Source organism: Pristis pectinata, chromosome 3 (genome assembly GCF_009764475.1).
Source record: "Pristis pectinata isolate sPriPec2 chromosome 3, sPriPec2.1.pri, whole genome shotgun sequence".
In the NCBI taxonomy this organism is placed as follows: Eukaryota; Metazoa; Chordata; class Chondrichthyes; order Rhinopristiformes; family Pristidae; genus Pristis; species Pristis pectinata.
Genome location: NC_067407.1, coordinates 121,233,741 through 121,254,926, shown reverse-complemented (window position 1 = coordinate 121,254,926; position 21,186 = coordinate 121,233,741). Strand labels below are relative to the sequence as shown.

General features: G+C 39.4%; 1 protein-coding gene across 1 annotated transcript in view; it reads right to left on the bottom strand.

Annotated features, from left to right (window-relative positions):
* LOC127568763 (stonin-1) overlaps positions 1-21,186 on the bottom strand; it is a 79,590-nt gene that overhangs the window by 36,285 nt on the left and 22,119 nt on the right. Inside the window, exon 4 of the mRNA XM_052012895.1 lies at positions 2,988-3,089. Within this exon, the coding sequence (XP_051868855.1) occupies positions 2,988-3,089 (102 nt within the window). The remainder of the gene's footprint in view (positions 1-2,987; positions 3,090-21,186) is intronic.

Sequence of the window (21,186 nt, the reverse complement as noted above, 5' to 3'; positions counted from 1 at the left end):
TTTAGATGTCAAAATTCAGATGTTTGAGAGGACTCTATACGGTCAATTTAGCTAGGAGTCATGTCCAAATTCAGTGTCTAACTCAATGCGGAGCAGTTTATCCCTACACTGTTATTATTTAGTACTTTGATATCATTTCAAAGGGCAGCTTTGTGTCTGAAGTCACACAAAGACTGTACTGGGTAGAGCAGATATGCAACCTTAGGGGCATCAATCCAATATCTTACTAAGACTAGCATTTATTTTAAATTCTTAATTATTTAATTAATTGAATTTAAATCCACTGCTGCCAAGGTGAGATTTAAACACCTCTGGATTATTGATTGAGGCTTCAGGATTAGAGGTCTATTCTAGATTTCACCTGATTGCAGCCAGTTGTGATCCCACCTAGTGAACTAGTAATTTTCTCCCTATTGCCTCTGCATGCCTGCCACCACCCTTTTCATTTATATATACACAGCATTTACACCTCCACAAGCTACCTTTGTCTGCCTAACACTATTTTTTTCTTACTGTCTCTATTTCCGTTTCTTATTCTCCAGTTTAGCAGCATGCCATCCCAGACCTGACCTGATCTAAACTCAATAGCATATTCAACTGAATGAATGCAGCATGCATGCTTGGGTCCCATCAGTTCAGATCAGGTGGCCAGGCTCTACTTTCGATTACTAGTAGAATAACTTGACACCTGTAGCATCATCAGTCTAGACAAGGTTTTGTATAGCTATGGAAAGACATGAATTATAGTACTGAGACAGAGGATCAGCCATGAACATATTGAATGTTGGAACAGGCTCAAATGGCCAGTGACCTCCTTCTGCTCCTATTTTTCAATGCATCTATAGCCAAGGCGCTACCCATTTAAATACTAAAGCCCATCATTCCATTAGCCTTTTTGATTACTTTCTAACCATCATGACATTTTATTGATCAATGTGCACAGATCCCCAAGTCCCCTTGGACCTCCACTGTTTCCAACTTTTCACCATTTCAGAAATACTCTGTTTTGTCCTTTTTAGCTCTAGAGTCATTCTGAAATCCATTTGTCAGTCTTATGCTTAATCCATAGTAAATCTCCATAATGTAAATGTTTTCATTTACTATGTTACAAAGAAAAACTTGGATACATGGCTTTCTATCACATCATCTAAGTTGTTTATAAGTATAGTGAACAATTTTTTTTAATTCATTCAAGGGATGTAGGCTTCACGGGCTGGGCCAGTATTTAATTGCCTATCCCTAACTGCCCTTAAGGTGGCGGTGAGCTGCCTTCTTGAACTACTGCAGCCCTTGAGGTGTGGGTATACCCATAATGCTGTTAGGGAGAAAGTTCCAGGGTTCTGACCCAACGATGGTGAAGAAACAGTGATATATTTCCAAGTGAGGATTGTGAGAGACTTGGAGGGCAACTTCCAGGTGGTGGTGTTCCCATACTTTTGCTGCCTTTACAGATAGTAGAGGTCATGGATTTGGAAAGTGCTGTTTAAGAGGTCTTGGCGAGTTGCTGCAGTGCATCCTGTAGCTGGTACAACTGCTGCTACTGTGCTAGAGTGATTGCCTATCACGTGGGCTGCAACATCCTGTATGGTGTCAAGCTTCTGGAGTGTTGTTGAAGCTGCACTCATCCAAGCAAGTGGAGAGTACATCATCACACTCCTGGCTTGAGCCTTGTAGATGGTGTACTGGCTTTGGGGAGTTAGGAGGCGAGTTACTTGCCACAGGATTCCTAGCCTCTGACATACATAGTATATATGTCTACTCCAGTTCAGTTCCTGGTCAATGATAACCACCCAGGATATTGATAGTGGGGGATTCAGTGACAGTAAGCTATTGGATGTCAGGTGGTGATAACTGGATTTTCCCTTGTTGGATATTGTCACTGCCTGGGACTCGTATGGAAGGTTAATTGCCACCTATCAGCCCAGGCCTGGATATTGTCCAGGTCTTTCTGCACTTGCATGTGGACTGCTTCATTATCTGAGGAGTTCTGAATTATGCCAAACATTGTGCTATCATTAGCACACATCCTTACTTCTGACCCTATGATTGAAGTAAAGTCATTGATGAAGCAGCTGAAGCTATTTGGGCCTGGGACACTACCCTGAGGAACTCTTGCAGAGATCTCCTGTGGTTGAGATGAGTGACCTCCAACCACCACAACCATCTTGCTATGGCCCTTACAAAAATTCTTGGTGACTGAACAGTCCCTGAATCAAGGGACATTGACCATCTACAATGTTTTCACTTGCTTCCTTAAAAACTCTGGAATGGAAATCACCCAATCATGGGGATATGACACACTTCTTTTTTTGCTTCCATTAATTTTGGGGAAACCAAATACTGGATTTGTTATGAATTCATGTCCAACATGCTATTTTCTTCCTCAACTCTAAATAACTTTAACAAGTAGTTAACCTTATTGTAAATTCTGATTCTCAGTTATTATTCAAGATGCTATTATTTCCCAATTTTCATCTAGAAATTTGTTCTTCAATAGGCCACGTCCACCCTTTTCCTAATACAACTGTAAATCAAAGATAAAAGGGAATTATTTGCTTTTTAAAAAACATTGAAAATAGCATATTTGAAAGCTAATTTTCTTTATCACACTTTTCTTATCCTATTAAACTTTTATGTAAAAACAGCCGTGAGCCGCCCAAGTTATTAAAGATTTTATTCTCCTTCCACTCAAACAAACTGACATTCACTGAGAGATTCACTACTGTTTTATGTTTCTCGATTGCTGCAATTGTTACTTTAAAGTTATTCTTGTATTTACAGATGTGTTCCATGAAACTAAAGAAATTAAAGTAAACACTGGTTCCTGGCAATATTAACATCATATTAGATTGTAATCAAAGTCACAGATTTATTTTATCCAGCTAGAATTCAGACACAACAACTTTATTACATATTTAAATGTTTTTTGTTAGAAAGTTAGTTAAAACATTAAAAGGATTTTTTTGTGGTAACTAAAAAAAACTTACCTGCTTTAGATCCTTAAGAACATGATCATCAATGCCTTCTTCAAGGAAAAAATCATGTACATTGTTGATGACGTCCTCAATAACAGATTTATAAAGTCTTTGCTGAAAGAAAAAAAAGTCCACATCATATGCAATCCTCTGGGACAGGAAGGAAAGAATATGAGCATAATATTCTGAGTGCTAAAGGATACAAGGCAGCTCTAAGCAATTACAACAGGGTAAAACATCTCAGCCCTGATGCAGGGTTTCGACCCGAAGCGGCAACAGTTCCTCTCCACTGCCACGCATACCCCTCCCCCCCCACACAGATGCTGCTTGACCCACTGAGTTACTCCAGCAGATTGTTTGTTGCTCTGGACATATTATTGCTTTTTCTAACCATTTTTTGAAACAGGGCTGTCACTCTGCATATCAATTTTTGCAGCAGGAGCCTCATGATCATGAACAGTGTATAATATTGCAAACACTTATTTTTTTCCTGAATATTTACGTGCAGATGCAACAGCCCATGTACCAGGTACACTTGTGGTTTCTGTTAATGATATTGTTGGAGGAAGTGCAAATAATCCTGGACATTCCTCATTCTATTACTAGCAGGTGCAGAAATTAGCCAAAGAAAAACAGTGAACATTAACTACTCTTCTGATCATATTTTATCCAACATCACAGATGGATGATCTGGACATTATCACTTTGCTGTTTGTGGGACCTTACTGTGTATACATGGGATTTACTACATTTCTTTCATTAGAGCAATAATGGCAAAATTATTTCATTGCTTCATACAAATTATTTCCTTTTAATTGTTTTAATATTGGGCACCTTACAACATGACAAATGCAAACACAGCCTAAGGTGCCAACCCTTTCATTGTGTAGCTACTTCTATGCCTCATTTTTCTCCCATCAGCAAAAAAACACAAAAGCTTGTCAAAATCTCTACGTGTACTTGCTCAAAGGTGCAAAGCTGATTTTAAATCTTACTGCACATTTTAAGAGCTCAAATTGATGACTTAGAGTTTGATACTTTTGTCCTACGTTGCCCCATTTTCAGAAACATAGCCAACTACTAAACTAAAATAAAACAGAGTGGAGGGCAGTTTTGATTTCGATTACGTATCACTACTTCTGCAGTAAAAATCCTGTGCAGTTAAACCAGCGGCAGTGCAAACATATTAGGAGTGCAGTGCAAAGTCAACATGTGCCACTTTAATGCCCATCACATGGCAAGCAGGGTTATAATCTGACCTTTGGGCTTTCAAAACACAAAATAATTACATAGCTCACTCCTGCATTGCCTCAAGTATCGAAAACACACACAGGTTAGCAAAAGGAGTGAAATTTTCTAACTTTTGCCCCACCACCCCAAACTAATTTTTAAACCACAAGCCCCCTCCCGCCCCCTTGCTCTGCTAAAACAACGCTTAAAGTTCAGCCCCACAATGGAAGCAAGGTAAAAGATCTGCATCTCACAGATAACATAGATATAAAATACTGTGCCGCTCACCAGCAGGTTTGCATTTGCCGAACAGGCCATGTCCTCGCCGTTCGGACGCCTCGCCCAAACCGCCGGTAACTAGACTCGTGATGTCATATCACTTGAAGCCATGACGTTGACCGCCGGTCCGATGGGCGGGCGGGAACACCTGGTCGACGTCATAAAGAAACGTGGTTCAGTGACGTCAGTTGCTGTCCGCAAGACCGAGGTATGAGCACTGATTAAACAGAGTGACCCGAGAGGGAAAAGGCGCCACAAAGGAGTGTGCAGAATGGTGGGTGGGATGCTGGCCAAGAGGGTTACATTGTTAACCTCAGAGTAATAGTTGCCGCCATCAGCCGAATGAAGGAGCAAAAGCACTTTCTTCATTTGGAGGGTGCTGATGACTATTCTAATTCTATCCCCATTGCAGGTGGTTTCAATAGGTTAGAAGTCTGTGTCCTGGTTTGGGGTATGAATGGATCCATCCAATGTCATCTGGATTGTAAAAAGTAGGAAGACTGGGGTTTTCTGCCCTGTCCTTTTTGGGGGGAGTGGGCAACTCTGGAAACATAGATATATTTTCACATTTCTAATTATACTTGAGAAGTGGTTCTTAAACCAATGCAACCTGTGTGGGAAAAATTCTTTCACAATGTAAAGGGATCTTTCAGGATTCTGACTCAATGATGATGAAGGAATGGCGAATGGAGTTTGGAGGGTTCCGTGGAGGGAAATATTCAGATGCTGACGTTCCACAGCAAAAGTTTGCTGCCCTTGTCATCTTGGTTGTGTGAGACAAGGGTTTCAGAGATGCTGCAAGAAACCTCAGGGGACTGATGCATTGTATTTTGTAGATAATGCCCAGTACAACCATGCTCTTCCATTGGGAGGGGGAGAGAATGTTCAGAATAGTTGATGGGGTACCAATCATGAATGCTTTGTACAAGATGGTGCCAGGCTTCTTGAGTATTGTTGGAATGTGAATATGCTTTCAGCAGGAGCTAATTTCAATTTTTCAAAGGAGAGTAATCAGAACAATTGAATTTGGATGGAAATAAACCAACAGTTTTGCCTGTTGGGCAAAATATTAACAAAGAGCTAATAAAAATGTTTTGTAAAAAGACAATGGGTAAAACTATTATTTATAGAATACAGCAAAGAATTATTTACTAATTTTTCAGAAGATGTAAATTTCTGCAGACATTTCCATGAAATTATTTCCATAATACATGCCTTTTACAATCCTTTGCATACTTGGCATAATTGTTAAATGTTAAAACTTCATTCTTTCCATCTGTCAGATGCCCATGCCAATCCATTAGTTTCAACCCATCTATTTTGTACCTTTTGCTAATGCTAAACATCACAATTTGCATGCATGTAGTTCTGCTCATGCTGCTAGCATTGCATCTCTGGTTATGTGGGAATGGCTCAGGAATGGTGTCCATTTCTATAAGCTGCTTACAAATTGTTGAGCGCCAAAACACTTCTGCAGAACAGGTAAGTTGCCCATCATAAAATCTGTGCAATTTGTTGCACCTTTTGAAAAAGTTATTTTCAATTCAATAGTGAACATTTGGCTGGGAATTGCTTCAGAGATGCTTCCAAATGTCGCTGTAACTTCACCAGTAATGAGACAGACTTTTTATTTGTAAATAAACTTAATTTGTGAATGCAGTATGTCCTGGAAAATTACAGGGCGGTGGGGGTGGGGGGGGATCCAGAAAGAAATAAGAAAATATCTGGTCTATGATCTGTTATCAGTTCACTTCTTCCGAGTAGCAATATCACCTGAATAGCATTGCCAGATTACAGCAGCAGCAGCAGTAACAGATTAATACTGATGTTATTTAGGCTGGTGACATGACAATAATGGCCATGTAATGAATCATTCTCTTGCCTGAAGAAATCACTTAATACAACAATTCCCCATTGAACAAATTATCAATTTACCAACAAGCACAGTAGTAGATTTATCCTGGTCTTAATTCTAATCATGTCCATAAAATTAGAAACTATGAGAAACAATTTCAATGTGAAGAGAAATGGAGACATTTGGAATCAACAAAGAATAAAACAATACAGCACAGAAGGAGGTCATTCAATCTATTAAACTCATGCCAGCTCTTCCACAGAATTATCCAATTAACTCCAGCCAGCTGCTCTTTACACATACCCTGTATTTTTTTTCTAGTTAAGTATTTATACAATTCTCTTTTGAACGCTACTATTAAACCTACTTCCTCTAATTCCCAGATAATAACATCCTGCTGCATAAAAAAAAAGAATCTTGTCATTTCAGAATATTTTGCCAAAGACCTTAAATTTATGGCTACCAAATATTCTGCCACTAAACAGTGTTCTCCATAATTATCAAAAACTTTGCAGGAGTTTGAAAGTCTCTAGTTTGAAGAGTTTGAAGGCAGGCACGGTAGTGTAGTGGTTAGTGTAATGCTATTACAGTGCCAGCAACCCGGTTTCAATTCCGGCCACTGCCTGTAAGGAGTTTGTATGTTCTCCCTGTGTCTATGTGGGTTTCCTCCAGGTGCTCCAGTTTCCTCCTGCATTCCAAAGACGTACGGGTTAGGAAGTTGTGGGCATGCTATGTTGGTGCCGGAAGTGTGGCGACACTTGTGGGCTGCCCCCAGAATACTCTACGCAAAAGATGTATTTCACTGTGTGTTTCGATGTACGTGACTAATAAAGATATCTTATCAATTTTTTTCTCTTATTCTATTTTGCTTGAAGAGAAGGTTTTCCCCACATAACTGAACTTCTTCAACACTGGTATCCTTGAAACACATCTCTTTTTTTGTATTATTACATGGGAGTCAAGGGCTGCAGGGAGAGAGTAGAAAACTGGTGTTGAGGCCAAGTTTAGATCAGCCAGGATCTTATTGAATGTTGGACCAGCTTGAGGAGTCAATTGGCCCATTTCTGTTCCTAGTTCTTATGGTCTTTTTTCTTTTTCAATCTTTTTATTAGTTTTCAAATAAACACAGATTAATATATAACATCAATGTTTGTACATGTAATACAAAGAGATCAGGAGAACAATCATGGCATAGATAATCATAAAGAACAATAAAATATAAAAAAATCTGTAGATCCAATGATCTCTTAGTAAATGAATATAATATAAAAGAAAGGAAAGAAAAAGATTTATTATATAAATAAAAAAAAGAAAAGAGAAAAAAAAACCAAATCAATAAGAAAAATTATAAACAATATATCAAACCAAACTAAACTAAACAGAAAAATTTAAAAAAAAACAAAAAAAAGAAAAAAAAAGACTGGACTAAAATTTCTCAGTAGAAACAGAGCAATATTATGTCATCAACTCCTTTCCTCTAAGTTGGAAAGTTATTGAAAGGGGATCTATATCATGTGAAAATATTGAATAAATGGACTCCAAATATCTTCAAATTTAAGCGAAGGATCAACAGTACCACTCCTAATTTTTTCCAAATTTAAACATGATATAGTTTGAGAGAACCATTGAAAAGTAGTAGGGGGTATTAGATCCTTCCATTTAAGCAAAATGGATCATTTGGCCATTAATGTAACAAAGGCAATCATGCGGTTAGCGGAAGCAGATAAATGGCCAGCCTCTATCCTTGGTAATCCAAGAATTGCGGTGATAGGGTGAGGTTGTAAATCAATCTTCAATACATTTGAAATAATGTTAAAAATGTCTTTCCAATATTTTTCCAAAAGAGGACAGGACCAAAACATATGTGTCAAAGAAGCCACATTCGATTTACATCCGTCACATATAGGATTTATATGTTGATAAAAATGAGCTAGTTTATCTTTTGACATATGGGTGCTGTGAACTACCTTAAACTGTATCAAAGAGAATCTGGCACACATTGAAGATGTATTAACTAAATGAAGAATTTTCTTCCAAGTCTCTGTAGGTATAGATGTCTGGAGTTCACTTTCCCATTCATTCTTAATTTTGTCCAGTGATTCTGGACATATTTTCATAATTAAATCATAGATTATTGCTATCAAGCCCTTCTGATAAGGATTAAGACCTAAAAATTTTTCCGTAGTTTCAGTTTTGTAAGGTGTTGGAAAAAAGGGTATAGTAGCTTTTAAAAAATTTCTAATCTGCAAATATCGAAAAAAGTGTGATCTAGGCAAATTGTATTTGTTAGACAATTGTTCAAAAGATGAAAAACAGTTATCAATGAATAGATCACGAAAACATACTATTCCCTTCCTTTTCCATATGGAAAAAGCTGAGTCAACTCTGGATGGATGGAAGAAAAAATTAGATTGAATGGGACTTGACAAGTTAAATTTATTCAATCCAAAAAATTTACAAAATTGAAACCATATTGGTATTGTATGTTTAACAATTGGGTTAATCATATGTTTACTTAATTTGGTAAGTGCAAAAGGGAGTGAAGCTCCTAAAATAGAAACTAATGAAAATTCAAGTACTGATTGGTGCTCAAGGTGTACCCATTTGGGGCATTGAATTACATCTGAATCTTGTATCCAAAAAATTAAATACTTGATATTAATTGCCCAATAATATAATCTAAAGTTAGGCAGGGCCATACCACCATCCTTTTTTAGTTTTTGTAAATATTCCTTACTTAACCTTGGGTTTTTATTCTGCCAAATATATGACAGAATTTTAGAATCAATAGTGTCAAAAAAAGATTTCGGGAAAAAAGTTGGAATCGCTTGAAATATAAAAATTTTGGTAAAATATTCATCTTAACCGCATTAATTCATCTTAACCTTATGGTCTTATATCTGTTATAGTCCTGTCCCCAAGGCCGTGCCATTCTTCATAATTTATAGTGGATAGAAGTGAATAAAATATCTAATGAAACTGAATTATTTGCAGGCTTGGTGTCCTGTAAGGTATCCTCTATCTATCCTATATGTTTTGGACCACAATATGAACACATATTTCCACCTCTGTAATATCCCCAGCTCCTCTCTGGCCTCTGCTCATCAGCTACTAAAATCATCATCCATGTCTTTTCTTCATCTCCAAACCGGAAAGGGGCAATACAATGGTGCAGCTAGTTGAGCTGGTGCCTCACAGCTCCAATGACCTGGGTTTGATCCTGACCTCTGGTGCTGTCTGTGTGAAGTTTGCATGTTCTTCCTGTGACCTTGTGGGTTACCTCCGAGTGCTCTGGTTTCTAGCCACATCCCAAAAATGTGCAGACTGGTAGGTTAATTGGCCACTCTAAATTGCCCCTAGTATGTAGGTGAGAGGTACAATCTGGGAAGGAATTGATAGGAATGTGGGGAGAATAAAATGGGTTGCCATAGGATTAGGGTGAAAATGGCTGGTTGATGGTCAGCACGGTCTCAGTGGACCAGAGGGCCTGTTTCTATTGCTGTGTCTCTCTACAACTGTCTGACTCTGAGAGATTATTCTAACAATTCCTGCCCTGCCATCTGCATGATGAGGTCCTCAAAGCTTTGTAGCCTGTGTGCTAACCTGCACCAAGCCCCATTTATCTATTACCCTGTATTTGATGACCTCCATTAGCTTTGGGTTAAGTAACAAACACCTTGATCTTAGAATTCCTTGTTTTCTAATACTTTCCTAACCTCCCCCCTCACTGTCTCTGCACTCTCCTCCAGTCTATAATCCTCTGAGGATCCATTTTACTATATTCAAGACACAATGTAAGTAGAAGTTATACTAGGTTATGTGATACAGCCCCATATCCCATAAGCTTCTTTAATTCCTTCTCCACACAATTCCATCAACACCTTGTCTCTCTGTACCTTTAAAGTTATACCATATAATTTACATTGCTTCTCATTACCCCACCCAAAACATTTCATTTTAGAATCCTCTGTCTTAAATTTCATCTGCCATGTGATTGTACCATATTCAGGGATTCATCTTTGGATCTGAATGAATATGCCACGGCCGTCACCATCTTCATTGAGACCTGCGTGGATGAGTGTGTGCCATCGAGAACATACCAAGTTTTCCCACACCAGAAGCTCTGGATAAACCAGGAGATTCGCAGTCTGCTGAGGGCTAGATCTGTAGTGTTCAAGACCGGCGATCCAGAACCCTACAAGAAATCCAGGTACGACCTACAGAAGGCCATCGTGAGAGCAAAAAGGTAATTCCATGTGAAGTTAGAGACACAATCAGACGCACGACAGCTGTGGCAGGGTTTGCATGCCATTACTTCCTATAAGGCGAAACCTAACAGCCTAAATGGCAGCGATGCTTCACTCCCGATGAGCTCAACATCTTTTATGCACACTTTGAAAGGGAAAATAACATTACACCTGTGCAAATCCTCACAGCGTCTGATGACCCTGTGATCTCTGTCTCGGAGGTCAACATCAGAACATCCTTCAAGAGGGTGAACCCTCACAAGGTGTCAGGCCCCAATGGTGTACCTGGCCGGGTACTGAAAACCTTTGCTGACCAACTGGCTGGAGTGTTCAAGGACATCTTCAACCACTCACTGCTGCAGCCAGAGGTTCCCACCTGCTTCAAAAGGACAGCAATCATATCAGTGCCCAAGAGGAGCAGGGTGAGCTGCCTCAACAACAATCACCCGGTAGCACTTATACCTACTGTGATGAAGTGCTTTGAGAGGTTGGTCATGGCTGGAATTAACTCCTGCCTGAGCAAGGACCTGAACACACTACAGTTCACTGACCACCACAACAGGTCTACAGCTGACGCAATCTTACTGGCTCTCCACTCGTCTTTGGAGCACCTGGACAACAGCAAAACATACGTCAGGCTGCTGTTTATCAATTACAGCTTGGCGTTCAACACCATCATCCCCTCAGTACTAATCAACAAATTTCAAAACCTGGGCCTCCGTACCTCCCTCTGCAACTGGATCCTCGACTTCCTTATCGGGAGACCACAGTTAGTGCGGATTGGTAGTAACATCTCCTCCTCATTGACTATCATCACAGGCGCACCTCAAGGATGCGTGCTTAGCCCACCACTCTCTCTATGCTCATGACTTTGTGGCTAGGCACAGCTCAAATGCCATCTATAAATTTGCTGGTGACACTACTGTTGTTGGCAGAATCTCAGATGGCGATGAGGAGGTGTACAGGAGTGAGGTAGATTGGCTGGTTGAGTGGTGTTGCAACAACAAACTGTGCACTCAACATCAGCAAGACCAAGGAATTGATTGTGGACTTCAGGAAGGGGAGGTCAGGAGAACACACACCAGTCTTCATTGAGGGGTCAGCAATGGAAAGGGTGAGCAGTTCAAGTTCCTGGACGTCAACATCTCAGTGGATCTATCTTGGACCCAACACCTTGATGCAATCACGAAGAGGGCACGCCAGCGGCTCTACTTCATTAGGAGTTGAGGAGATTTGATATGTCACCAAAGACTCTTGCAAATTTCTACAGATGTACAGTGAAGAGCATTCTGATTGGTTGCATCACCGCCTGGTATGGAGGCTCTAATGCACAGGATCGCAAGAGGCTGCAGAGGGTTGTAGATTCAGCCAGCTCCATCATGGGCACAACCCTCCCTGCCGTCGAGGACATCTTCGAGAGGTGATGCCTCAAGAAGGCAGCATCCGTCATTAAGGACGCTCACCATCTGGGGCATGGGTTCTTCATGTTGTTACCGTCGGGGAGGAGGTACAGGAGCCTGAAGACCCACACTCAACTTTTCAGGAACAGCTTCTTCCCCTCTGCCATCAGATTTCTGAACGGCCCATGAACATTACCTCTTTATTCTTCTTTTGCACTATTTATTTATTTTTGTAACATAGTAATGTTTATGCCTTGCACTGTACTGCTGCCGCAAACAACAAATTTCACGACATATCTCAGTGATAATAAATCTGATTCTGATTATAGGCCTATGCTTTTCCAAATGCTAGTTAATTTTCTCCCAGGTTATTGTTTTTATGCATTTTCCTGCAAAAATCATTAGGTCGCCTGGTCTGTTGTTGATGGATTTATCCATGACTTTTTTTTGAACAGAAGAGCTTTTCCCATCCTCTGGCACCACCCTTATGTCCAAGGAGGATTGGGCAATCAATAAAAGAGAACTCAAGACAGTAAGATATAGAGAAAGTGTGAAAGAGAGATCTGACATTTTAAAACCTCTAACAAAAACTAAAACCTAAAGGAATGAGCCTCTAAATATGTAACTAGCCTGTTTTCAGTGCAGGCAAGAGAGTTTTGGAGTAAATAATACTTATTACATTATTAGAAATATACTTAGTCTAGAATAGTCAACATGAATATAGCATGTGCATATCATTAAGCAGTCCACATCCAAATATAGCAACACCTTAGCAATATCCAGGTCTGGCCGATAGGTGGCAAGTAACATTCATGGCACAGAAGTTCCAGGCACTATCAATATCCTTGGGAATACCATTGACCAGAATCTGAACTGGAGTAGCTACATACACAATGTGGCTACAAGAGCAGGTCAGATGCTTGGAATCCTGTGGCAAGTAACTCACCTCCTAACTCCCCAAAGTCAGTCCACCATCTACAAGGCTCAAGTCAAGAATGTGATGAAATACTCTCCACTTGCTTGGAAGAGTGCAGCTTCAACAACACTCAAGAAGCTCAACACCATGCAGCACACCATGCAACCCTCTTGATAGGCACCTCATCCACAACCATTCACTCATTCCACTACTAACGCACAATAGCAGCAGTTTGTACTACCTACAGGATGCACTGCGGCAACCCACCAAGTCTCCTGAGACAGCACCTACCAAACCCACAACCTCCACCAGCTAGGAGGACAAAGGCAGCAAAAGCATGGGAACACCACCACTGGAAGTTGCTTCCCAAGCCACACACCATCCTGACTTGGAAATATGTCGCTATTACTTCACTGTCGCTGGGTCAAAATTCTGAAACTCCCTCCCTAACGGCATTATGCATATACCCACACTTCAAGGACTGCAGCAGTTCAAGAAGGCAGCACACCACCACCTTCTCAAGGGCAACTAGGGATGGGTAATCAAATGCTGGCTCAGCCTGTGAAGCCCACATTCTTCAAATGTTCATCTCAAAAACATTCAATGGTAAGGCAGGCAGTGAGATGAGAATTTTTATGAGACTAATGGTGGAATAGCTGAACTCACCAATAACTTTAAAAGATTTGCCCCTCGTTTGAAGTTATAGTAGCATTTACAGCTAAGTTTGAGAGGAACTAGTCACACCATGCTTTTGACTGCCAACAGATTTGGCCTCTTAATGTTCAGCAAGATGAAGATGTGAATCATGTAAGTGCTAATGATAAACTAACAGCTAATCTGGAACCAAACTAGGAGGTTAAGGTGTTGACAGAATTGATCAAGGGATGGAACTCAATGTTATCAAATTATTTGTGAATGCTAGTGGGCAATGACCAGATAAGGAAGAGGAGAACTTTGTGATAGATTCCTGGGGAACCTCAGAGGAGGCAGTGCAAAGAGAGGAAGAGAAACCATTACATGTAACCAAGATGCATCCAGTCAACCCAAAGACCACATCATTGCATTTTAGTCAATGATTTTTTAAAATTCATTTGTCAGGATGTGCGCCACCATTTATTGCCCATCCCTCATAGCCCTTCAGAGGGTGGCAATGAGCCACTTTTTTTGCACGCTGCAGTCCTTCTGGTGAGAGTACACGCACAGTGCTGCTGGGAAATTCCAGGTCTTGCACCCAGTGACAATGAAGGAACGGTGGTATATTTCCACATCAGGATAGTGCGTGACCTGGAAGAAAGCCTGTGAATTTCTGTCTTACCATGCACATGCTGCCCTTATCCTTCTTACTGGTGGAGCCTCCAAGTTTGGCAGGTGCTGTCAAGATGGGCAAGTGACTGCAATGCATTTTGTAGATGTGCAGACTGCAGCCACAGTGTGTCAGTGGTAGAGGGAATGAATACCTAGTCTGATGAATTGGTTGCCAGTCAAGTGGGCTACTTTGCCTTAAATGTTATTGAGCTTCTTGAATGTGGTTGAAACCTCACTCTTCCAAGTAAGTGGAGCATATTCCAATACACTCCTGCCTTGTTGATGCTGGAAAGCCTTTGGGGTGTTAGAAAGTGAGTCAATTATCACGGGATACTCAGCATCTGTCCTTCTCTTGTGGACAGAGTATTTATGTAGTGGGCTAATTGAGGTTTCTGGCCAATGGTAACGTCCAGGATATTGCTGATGGGGACTTGGTAATGATGGCATTGGATGTCAAGGAGTAGTTAATTAGATTCTCTCTTGTTAGAGAAGGTCATTGCCTGTTACTTTTGTGGTACAACTTGCCACTTACTAACCCAGGCCTGAATGTTGTCTAGGTCTTGCTGCATGTGGGCACGGACTGCTTTATTTGCTGAGATGCGAATGGGATTGAACATTATGCAATCATCGGTTAACTTCTCCACTTCTGACTTCATGATGGAGGAAGGTCGTTGTTGAATCTGATGAGGCTCTTTGGGCCTAGGATACAGCCCTGCTGAATTCCTGCGGAGATATACAGGGGCTGGGATGATTAACCTCCAACAAACACAACCATCTTCCTTTGTGGAGGTATGACTTCAACTGTGGGGTGTTTTTCTTTTGATCTCTAGTGACTTCAGTTTCACCAGGACACCTTGATGCCACACTTGAACGCTGCCTTGATGCCAGGAACAGTTACTCTCACCTCACTTGGAATTCAGCTCTTCAGCCCCTGTCCAGTCTAAAGCTGTGTTAACTTATTCTGTGCTAAGTGATCCTTGCAAAATCCAAAATGAACATCAGTGACCAAGTTATTGATGAGCAAGTTCCATTTGATAACACTATCAACGACGACTTCCATGATCTTGCTGATGACTGAGGGTAGCCTGACAGGGCAGTGACTAGCTGAATTGGATTTGTCCTGCATTACATTGAGTGTGAAGTATTTTGCGCCATCAGACTGATTTTTTTTTATTGTGTTCTTCAAAGAAAATGCTAACAGACCCTCATCTGTTGCCCGTCCCTAATTGTTCTGTAAAGATGATGATGGACCTACTTCTTGAACCTTGGCAATCTGCAGAGCAATGGTCTCCCACACGTATCCTCACACTCCAACAATGAAGGGCTGGTGATGCCTGTTCAAGTAAGAACGCTGTGTCTTAGGGACACTGTGTCTTAGAAGTAGTAAGCTATACCGTAAATGTTCTTAATGTACAAATGTTAAACTGCTCTCTCTGCCTGTTCCTGTGCTGTACTATTCAATGTTACATGTTCAAATTTCTAAGTACCAACACTAACAATTAATCACCCTATGTCACATAATAAAATCAATTCATTTATTAGACTGCATTTTTCAGTAATGGGTAATGATAACACTCCCTTTTATTTATATGGAAATCAAGCAGCTACGACCATCTATCACACATGTATTGTTGAGCGCAGGATTCAGAGAGGTGCTCTCTGAAGTGGTTAGTACGATGTATTACCATTCAAGTACATTGAATGGCATAAAGTTTCAGCACAAAGTTTGAGGATACAGATAAAACTCACCCAAAGAATGTTAGGACTTTTCTGTAACAAATAATAGCTTGATAAATCTTATTTATTCACAAATATTAGGGCACTGCAGGTGTGGAGCTTCATTCCTTCACATTTTAGTTGTTGGAGATTTAAAAATAAAATAATATCTTTCTATTATCTCTCACTTTTCCTTTATTTCACTTTCAACACTTGATATGACATTGAGTTTGTTATTTTAACTGCATTTCTTTCTTCAGACTTTACTCTGGCCTTAGCAGTTCCTTAATTTGATTGGTTTAGGAGACATCAATTGCTTTCCCAATATACACAGACCCATGTCCCTTGAAGAGAACATAAGAAATAGGGGCAGGAATAGGTTGTATGGTCCTTTGAGCCTGCTCCAGCATTCATCAAGGTCATGGTTAATCTTCTACCTCATCTTTAGTGTTAAGGATGCAACAACTTGTCATGATTCACATGCACATACACACTTGCTATCATATACAGCAAATATCTTTGTACAAGAACGTGACATGCTGTTAAAGATTTCTTTTCAAATATTGACAGGATTCTCCCCAGCACCCACCAACTACAGCAGAAACCCTTGAGAAATGCTGTAAATCTTTTCTCTTCTTTAAGTTCTATTTACATTAAAATGCCTCAGGATATGGATGAAGCCAGTCCTGGTTTATGACTCCATCAGTGTATCACATGTCCCAGAGGTCATTCATGGAACATTAAGTGAAACAATTTTGAGCAACAGCATTCATGAGAGACTATTTGATAAATCTAATTGGTGTATCAGATGTGAAACAACAGAAATATTGTACTTAGCTGTTAAAATTTAATTACAATAAAATGAAGCTTTCAATTCTGAAACTCAGTAAAGTCAGCCAATTGCAAAACAACTTTATTTCACATTGGCAGATAAGAGGACCGCAGCATAATTGTGTTTTTCTACATTTTAAACATTTATAAAAGCAAACCATAAATGATCCAGTCATACAGTTTTATGAACACAGAAGTAATGTATAATGAATAGACAGTGCTACTCTAAGGCTGTATGAGATCATGTCATTGTCACTTCTTTAGTACAATGTACCAAGTATACTTCTAATAATTATAGACAACTAAGAATTTTCAATATAAAAACGCATTTCTGCATTCCTTTGCATTCTATTGGCATTTCAAGGACAGCACATTTTTACCTTTGGTAGAATATTGCCCTGAACCTACAGCAATTTCATACTGAAATGGCAACTATGAAGAGCAAGAAAGAAGCAATATGCTGTGAAAGTTCTGAAATTAATGCTGTCTCTTGGTGATACATCATTTGTAATTCATAGGTGCAGATAATCATTGGATTTAAAGAAATATGCAGAAAGGATTCTTCTCTGGAAGAAACGTGAGTAATATCTCTTTTATGGACACATTTCTTTAAGTCCAAATCTCATGATGCCATGTACCAATTTAGGTATTTGAAGCACAAAAATACTGTAGATGATTGGGAATCTAAAATTAATACAGAAAATTCTGAAAATACTCAACAAGTTAAGCACCATCTTTCAAGAGTGAAACAGAGTTCAAATTTCAGCTGATGACCTTTTATTGGAATTCGGAAAGGTTAGAAATGAAAGGTTTAGAGTTGCAGAAAAGAGAGACGGGTGGAAAGAATGAAGGAAATATCTGCAAAAGATTGAAGTCCAAGAGAAATGAATAACACAGGTGATTATGCTGTTAGCTGAGAGAGGGTGGTGAAAGGTTGTTAACCATATGCACGGGATCGCAAGAGGCTGCAGAGGATTGTAGACTAAGCCAGCGTGCACAACCCTTCCCACCAATGAGGATATCTTCAAGATGTGGTGCCTCAAGAAGGCGGCATCTATCACTAAGGACCCTTGTCATTTGGGACATGCCCTCTTCTCATTACACCATCAGAGAGGAGGTACAGGAGCCTGAAGACCCACACTCAACGATTCAGGAACAGCTTCTTCCCCTCCGCCATCAGGTTTCTGAACGGTCCATGAACACCACCTCATTATTCCCTTTTTTTGCACTAATTATTTATTTTTGTAATTTATGGAATTTTATGTCTTTGCACTGTACTGCTGCTGCAAAACAAATTTCACGTCATATGTCAGTGATAATAAATCTGATTCTGAACCATAGCTCATCTGCTTGGAGGAAATGTAAATGGAGGAGATGAATAAAAGCAGAGAAGGAGAAAAAAATGCTGGAACAGTGTAGATGCTAGAAATCTGAAATAAAACAGAGGATACTGGAAATACTCAGAAGGTCAGCCAGTATCATGTTGCTGAGTATTTCCAGTGTTCTCCTCAAGACATATCAGCTGCAATTAACAAGCCCTCACCATCATTTCTCAGCTGGCACTGCCACCACTTGTGCCAATCAGTCTATCCTGGTTTCCCTGCTAACCAGTCATTCCCTTCATTCTCTCCACCTGGCCTCTTTCTCTGAAAATTTTTTGTTGAATGTTTTGCTTTTTCTTTACAAACACACATTTTCCAAGTAAATCACATTTGAAATGGATCATTCATTTTTGTCTTTTACTTCTTTTCTTAAACTTCTTTTCAGTTCCTAAACCTGAAAAAGGCAGTTAAGTATTTCCTTCATTCAAAGAAGAATCCTCTAAGAACATTTTTTTCTCTACAGTCCCTTAAATCCACATTATACTAGTTTCAGAAAATATATAAACTTTTTCATTTGTGAGTTATTTCGTGTTATATGCATTGGTTTACAATTAAAACATTAAATCTACCTGTTATTTGTATTTCTATTTTTTTTAAACACGATATTTATTGTATAAATTCTTGCAGTAATGAGGATGATACATATACAGTATATTAGTACTGGAGAACCAGAGTTAACAGCAAGCACTCCCAGCATACAGATTAAAGGTTCCATAACAACATTAACACCCACAGCTATTGATAGCTTGGATAGAATAGTGGACCTAATCTATTGCTGAGTCAGGACTTGTGCAAAGCAAAAGACGCAATGATTGCCTGCAGTTTGTGCTGTTGCATAAAAATATTGCACTGCTCTGAATTTATTGTTGATTTTGAGTACTTACTAAAACTACTATTGCTTTTTCTTCCACAAAATTCTGCATTTTTTTATTTGACAGTAGTTAAGAAAAGATTAGTTTTGAATACAGATTAGGCCATGGTCTAACCATTTTCAAATATGATATACATTCAAGTAAATATTTATAAGTCTTTTATAATGTTAATGAACTAAAAGAGTAGCATGCAAAAGATGAATTACTTAAATAATTTATTGCAATTTCTCCCAAACTTTATTAATCATTGTGCTCCTTACCTATTACAACACAGGAGGCCATGCCAGCTCTCAGTGGAGCAATACAATTATCTGCTTCCCCCTCTTACTTTCTTGTAACCTTGCTAATTTATTCTCTCTCTCATGCCCATCAATTCCTTTGATTTTTTTTCATTTACCTACAATAAGGGTAATTTACAGTGGCCAATTAACTTGCCAGCACATATTGGGGATATGGGAGGAAACCAGAGCACCCAGGGGAAACCCAAGAGTACATGGAGAGAACATGCAAACTCCACACAGACAGTATGGAAGGTCAGAATCGAACCTGGGTCATTGGAGCCGAGAGGTTACATCACTAATTGCTGCACAACTGCGGCATCTCAAAGAAATGACTATTTCTAAAATCCATTCTGTGTAAGGTTAGTAGTCTTGGACATAAACTAGTTTTACTCTTTTTAAGACAAAGTGTAATCTTAATCAAATGGGGAATGTCACACGTGAGGAAACATTGTTGACCAATGAACATTAGCTGCTGCCACCAAACACTGGTTATTGAGCAAAAAGAGATCAGGCTTATGCAGCATTTGTCAAACCAGTGTGAAGTTGTCACCCTTGGACAACTTAACCAGGCATGGCTGCATACTGAAGATCAGGAGAGGCAATTTAATATATCTTGTAGATTTGAACTTGTTTATGTCTACAACAAATTTTTGCTGACATTGACCGACTGTAAAGTAATACATCTGCCTGTCACATTAAGCTGTAAGGTAATGATTTTACAGCTCAATTTAATATTATTGAATAATGCAGCAGAGAAATTTCCTTTTGCAAGTTGCTATTTTATCTGTTTTGGTCAGAGCATTCCAGATCATGTCAACTCTCCCTCCCCTTCCCGCCTGCCCTCTCATTCTTTTATCTTAAGTTAGTAAGCTCTTGTTCCTGACCCTACTGCTGCAGGAAACATTTTTTTTCTTACTAACATTTTCAAACTGTTCTTGATTTTCTACATTCTGTACATTTTAAAGGAATAAGCATCAGTTCTTTATGCTCTCTATGTAGCAATATTCTTTCATTACTATTAAATATCCTCTGCACCTACTGTAAGACCCTATTCAAACAAAAATGTTTATGGAAAACTAGACATGGTGCTCCAGCTGGGCTCAGAAGATGATTATATTCTAAAGATTTAGCATAACATCATTGCTTTTATTCTCTAGACCTACATATGAAATCAAGGATCCCATTTGCTTCTTGCATTAGCCTTTTCACTTGTCTTATTATCTTCAAAGCTTAGTGTTCATCTGCCCCGGAGTATCTCAGTTCTTGCAATTCCTTTAAGGTGCCATTTAATTTAGTTATCTCTCCTCATTGACCATATCAAAATGAAAGATAAATAAACTAAATGATACCATAAAGGAGCAGCTAGTTCCCCACAGCTTCAGGAATGTGGGTTCAATCATGACCTCCGATGCTGTCTGTGTGGAGTTTGCACATTCTCCCCTGTATTTCCTCTAGGTGCTCTGCTTTCCACCCACATCCCAAAGAAATCCAGGTTGATGGATTAATTGACCTTTGTAAATTGCCCATAGTGTACGGGGAATGGTAAAATCTGGAAGGAGTTGAAGAGAATATGGGGATAATAAAATGAGATTAGTGTAGGATTAGTATAAATGGGTGACTAATGGTTGAGGTGGATTTGATGGGCCAAAAAGCCCGTTTCCCTGTTGTATGATTCTATGCCTACCTCTCTGTGACAAACCATCATATTTCTCTGCTTTAAATTTCATCTGCCACATGTGTGTCAATTTCAGACTATGACCTCTGAAGTCTGTTCCTTACAGTTTATTACAATTTTAAATTCTGTGATCATGAACCAGAGTCCAAAAATTTAGTAGTTACCAAAAAGAGTAAATTACAAAGTAGAATGATTCCCTCGTGGGTTATTGTAATTACCCTC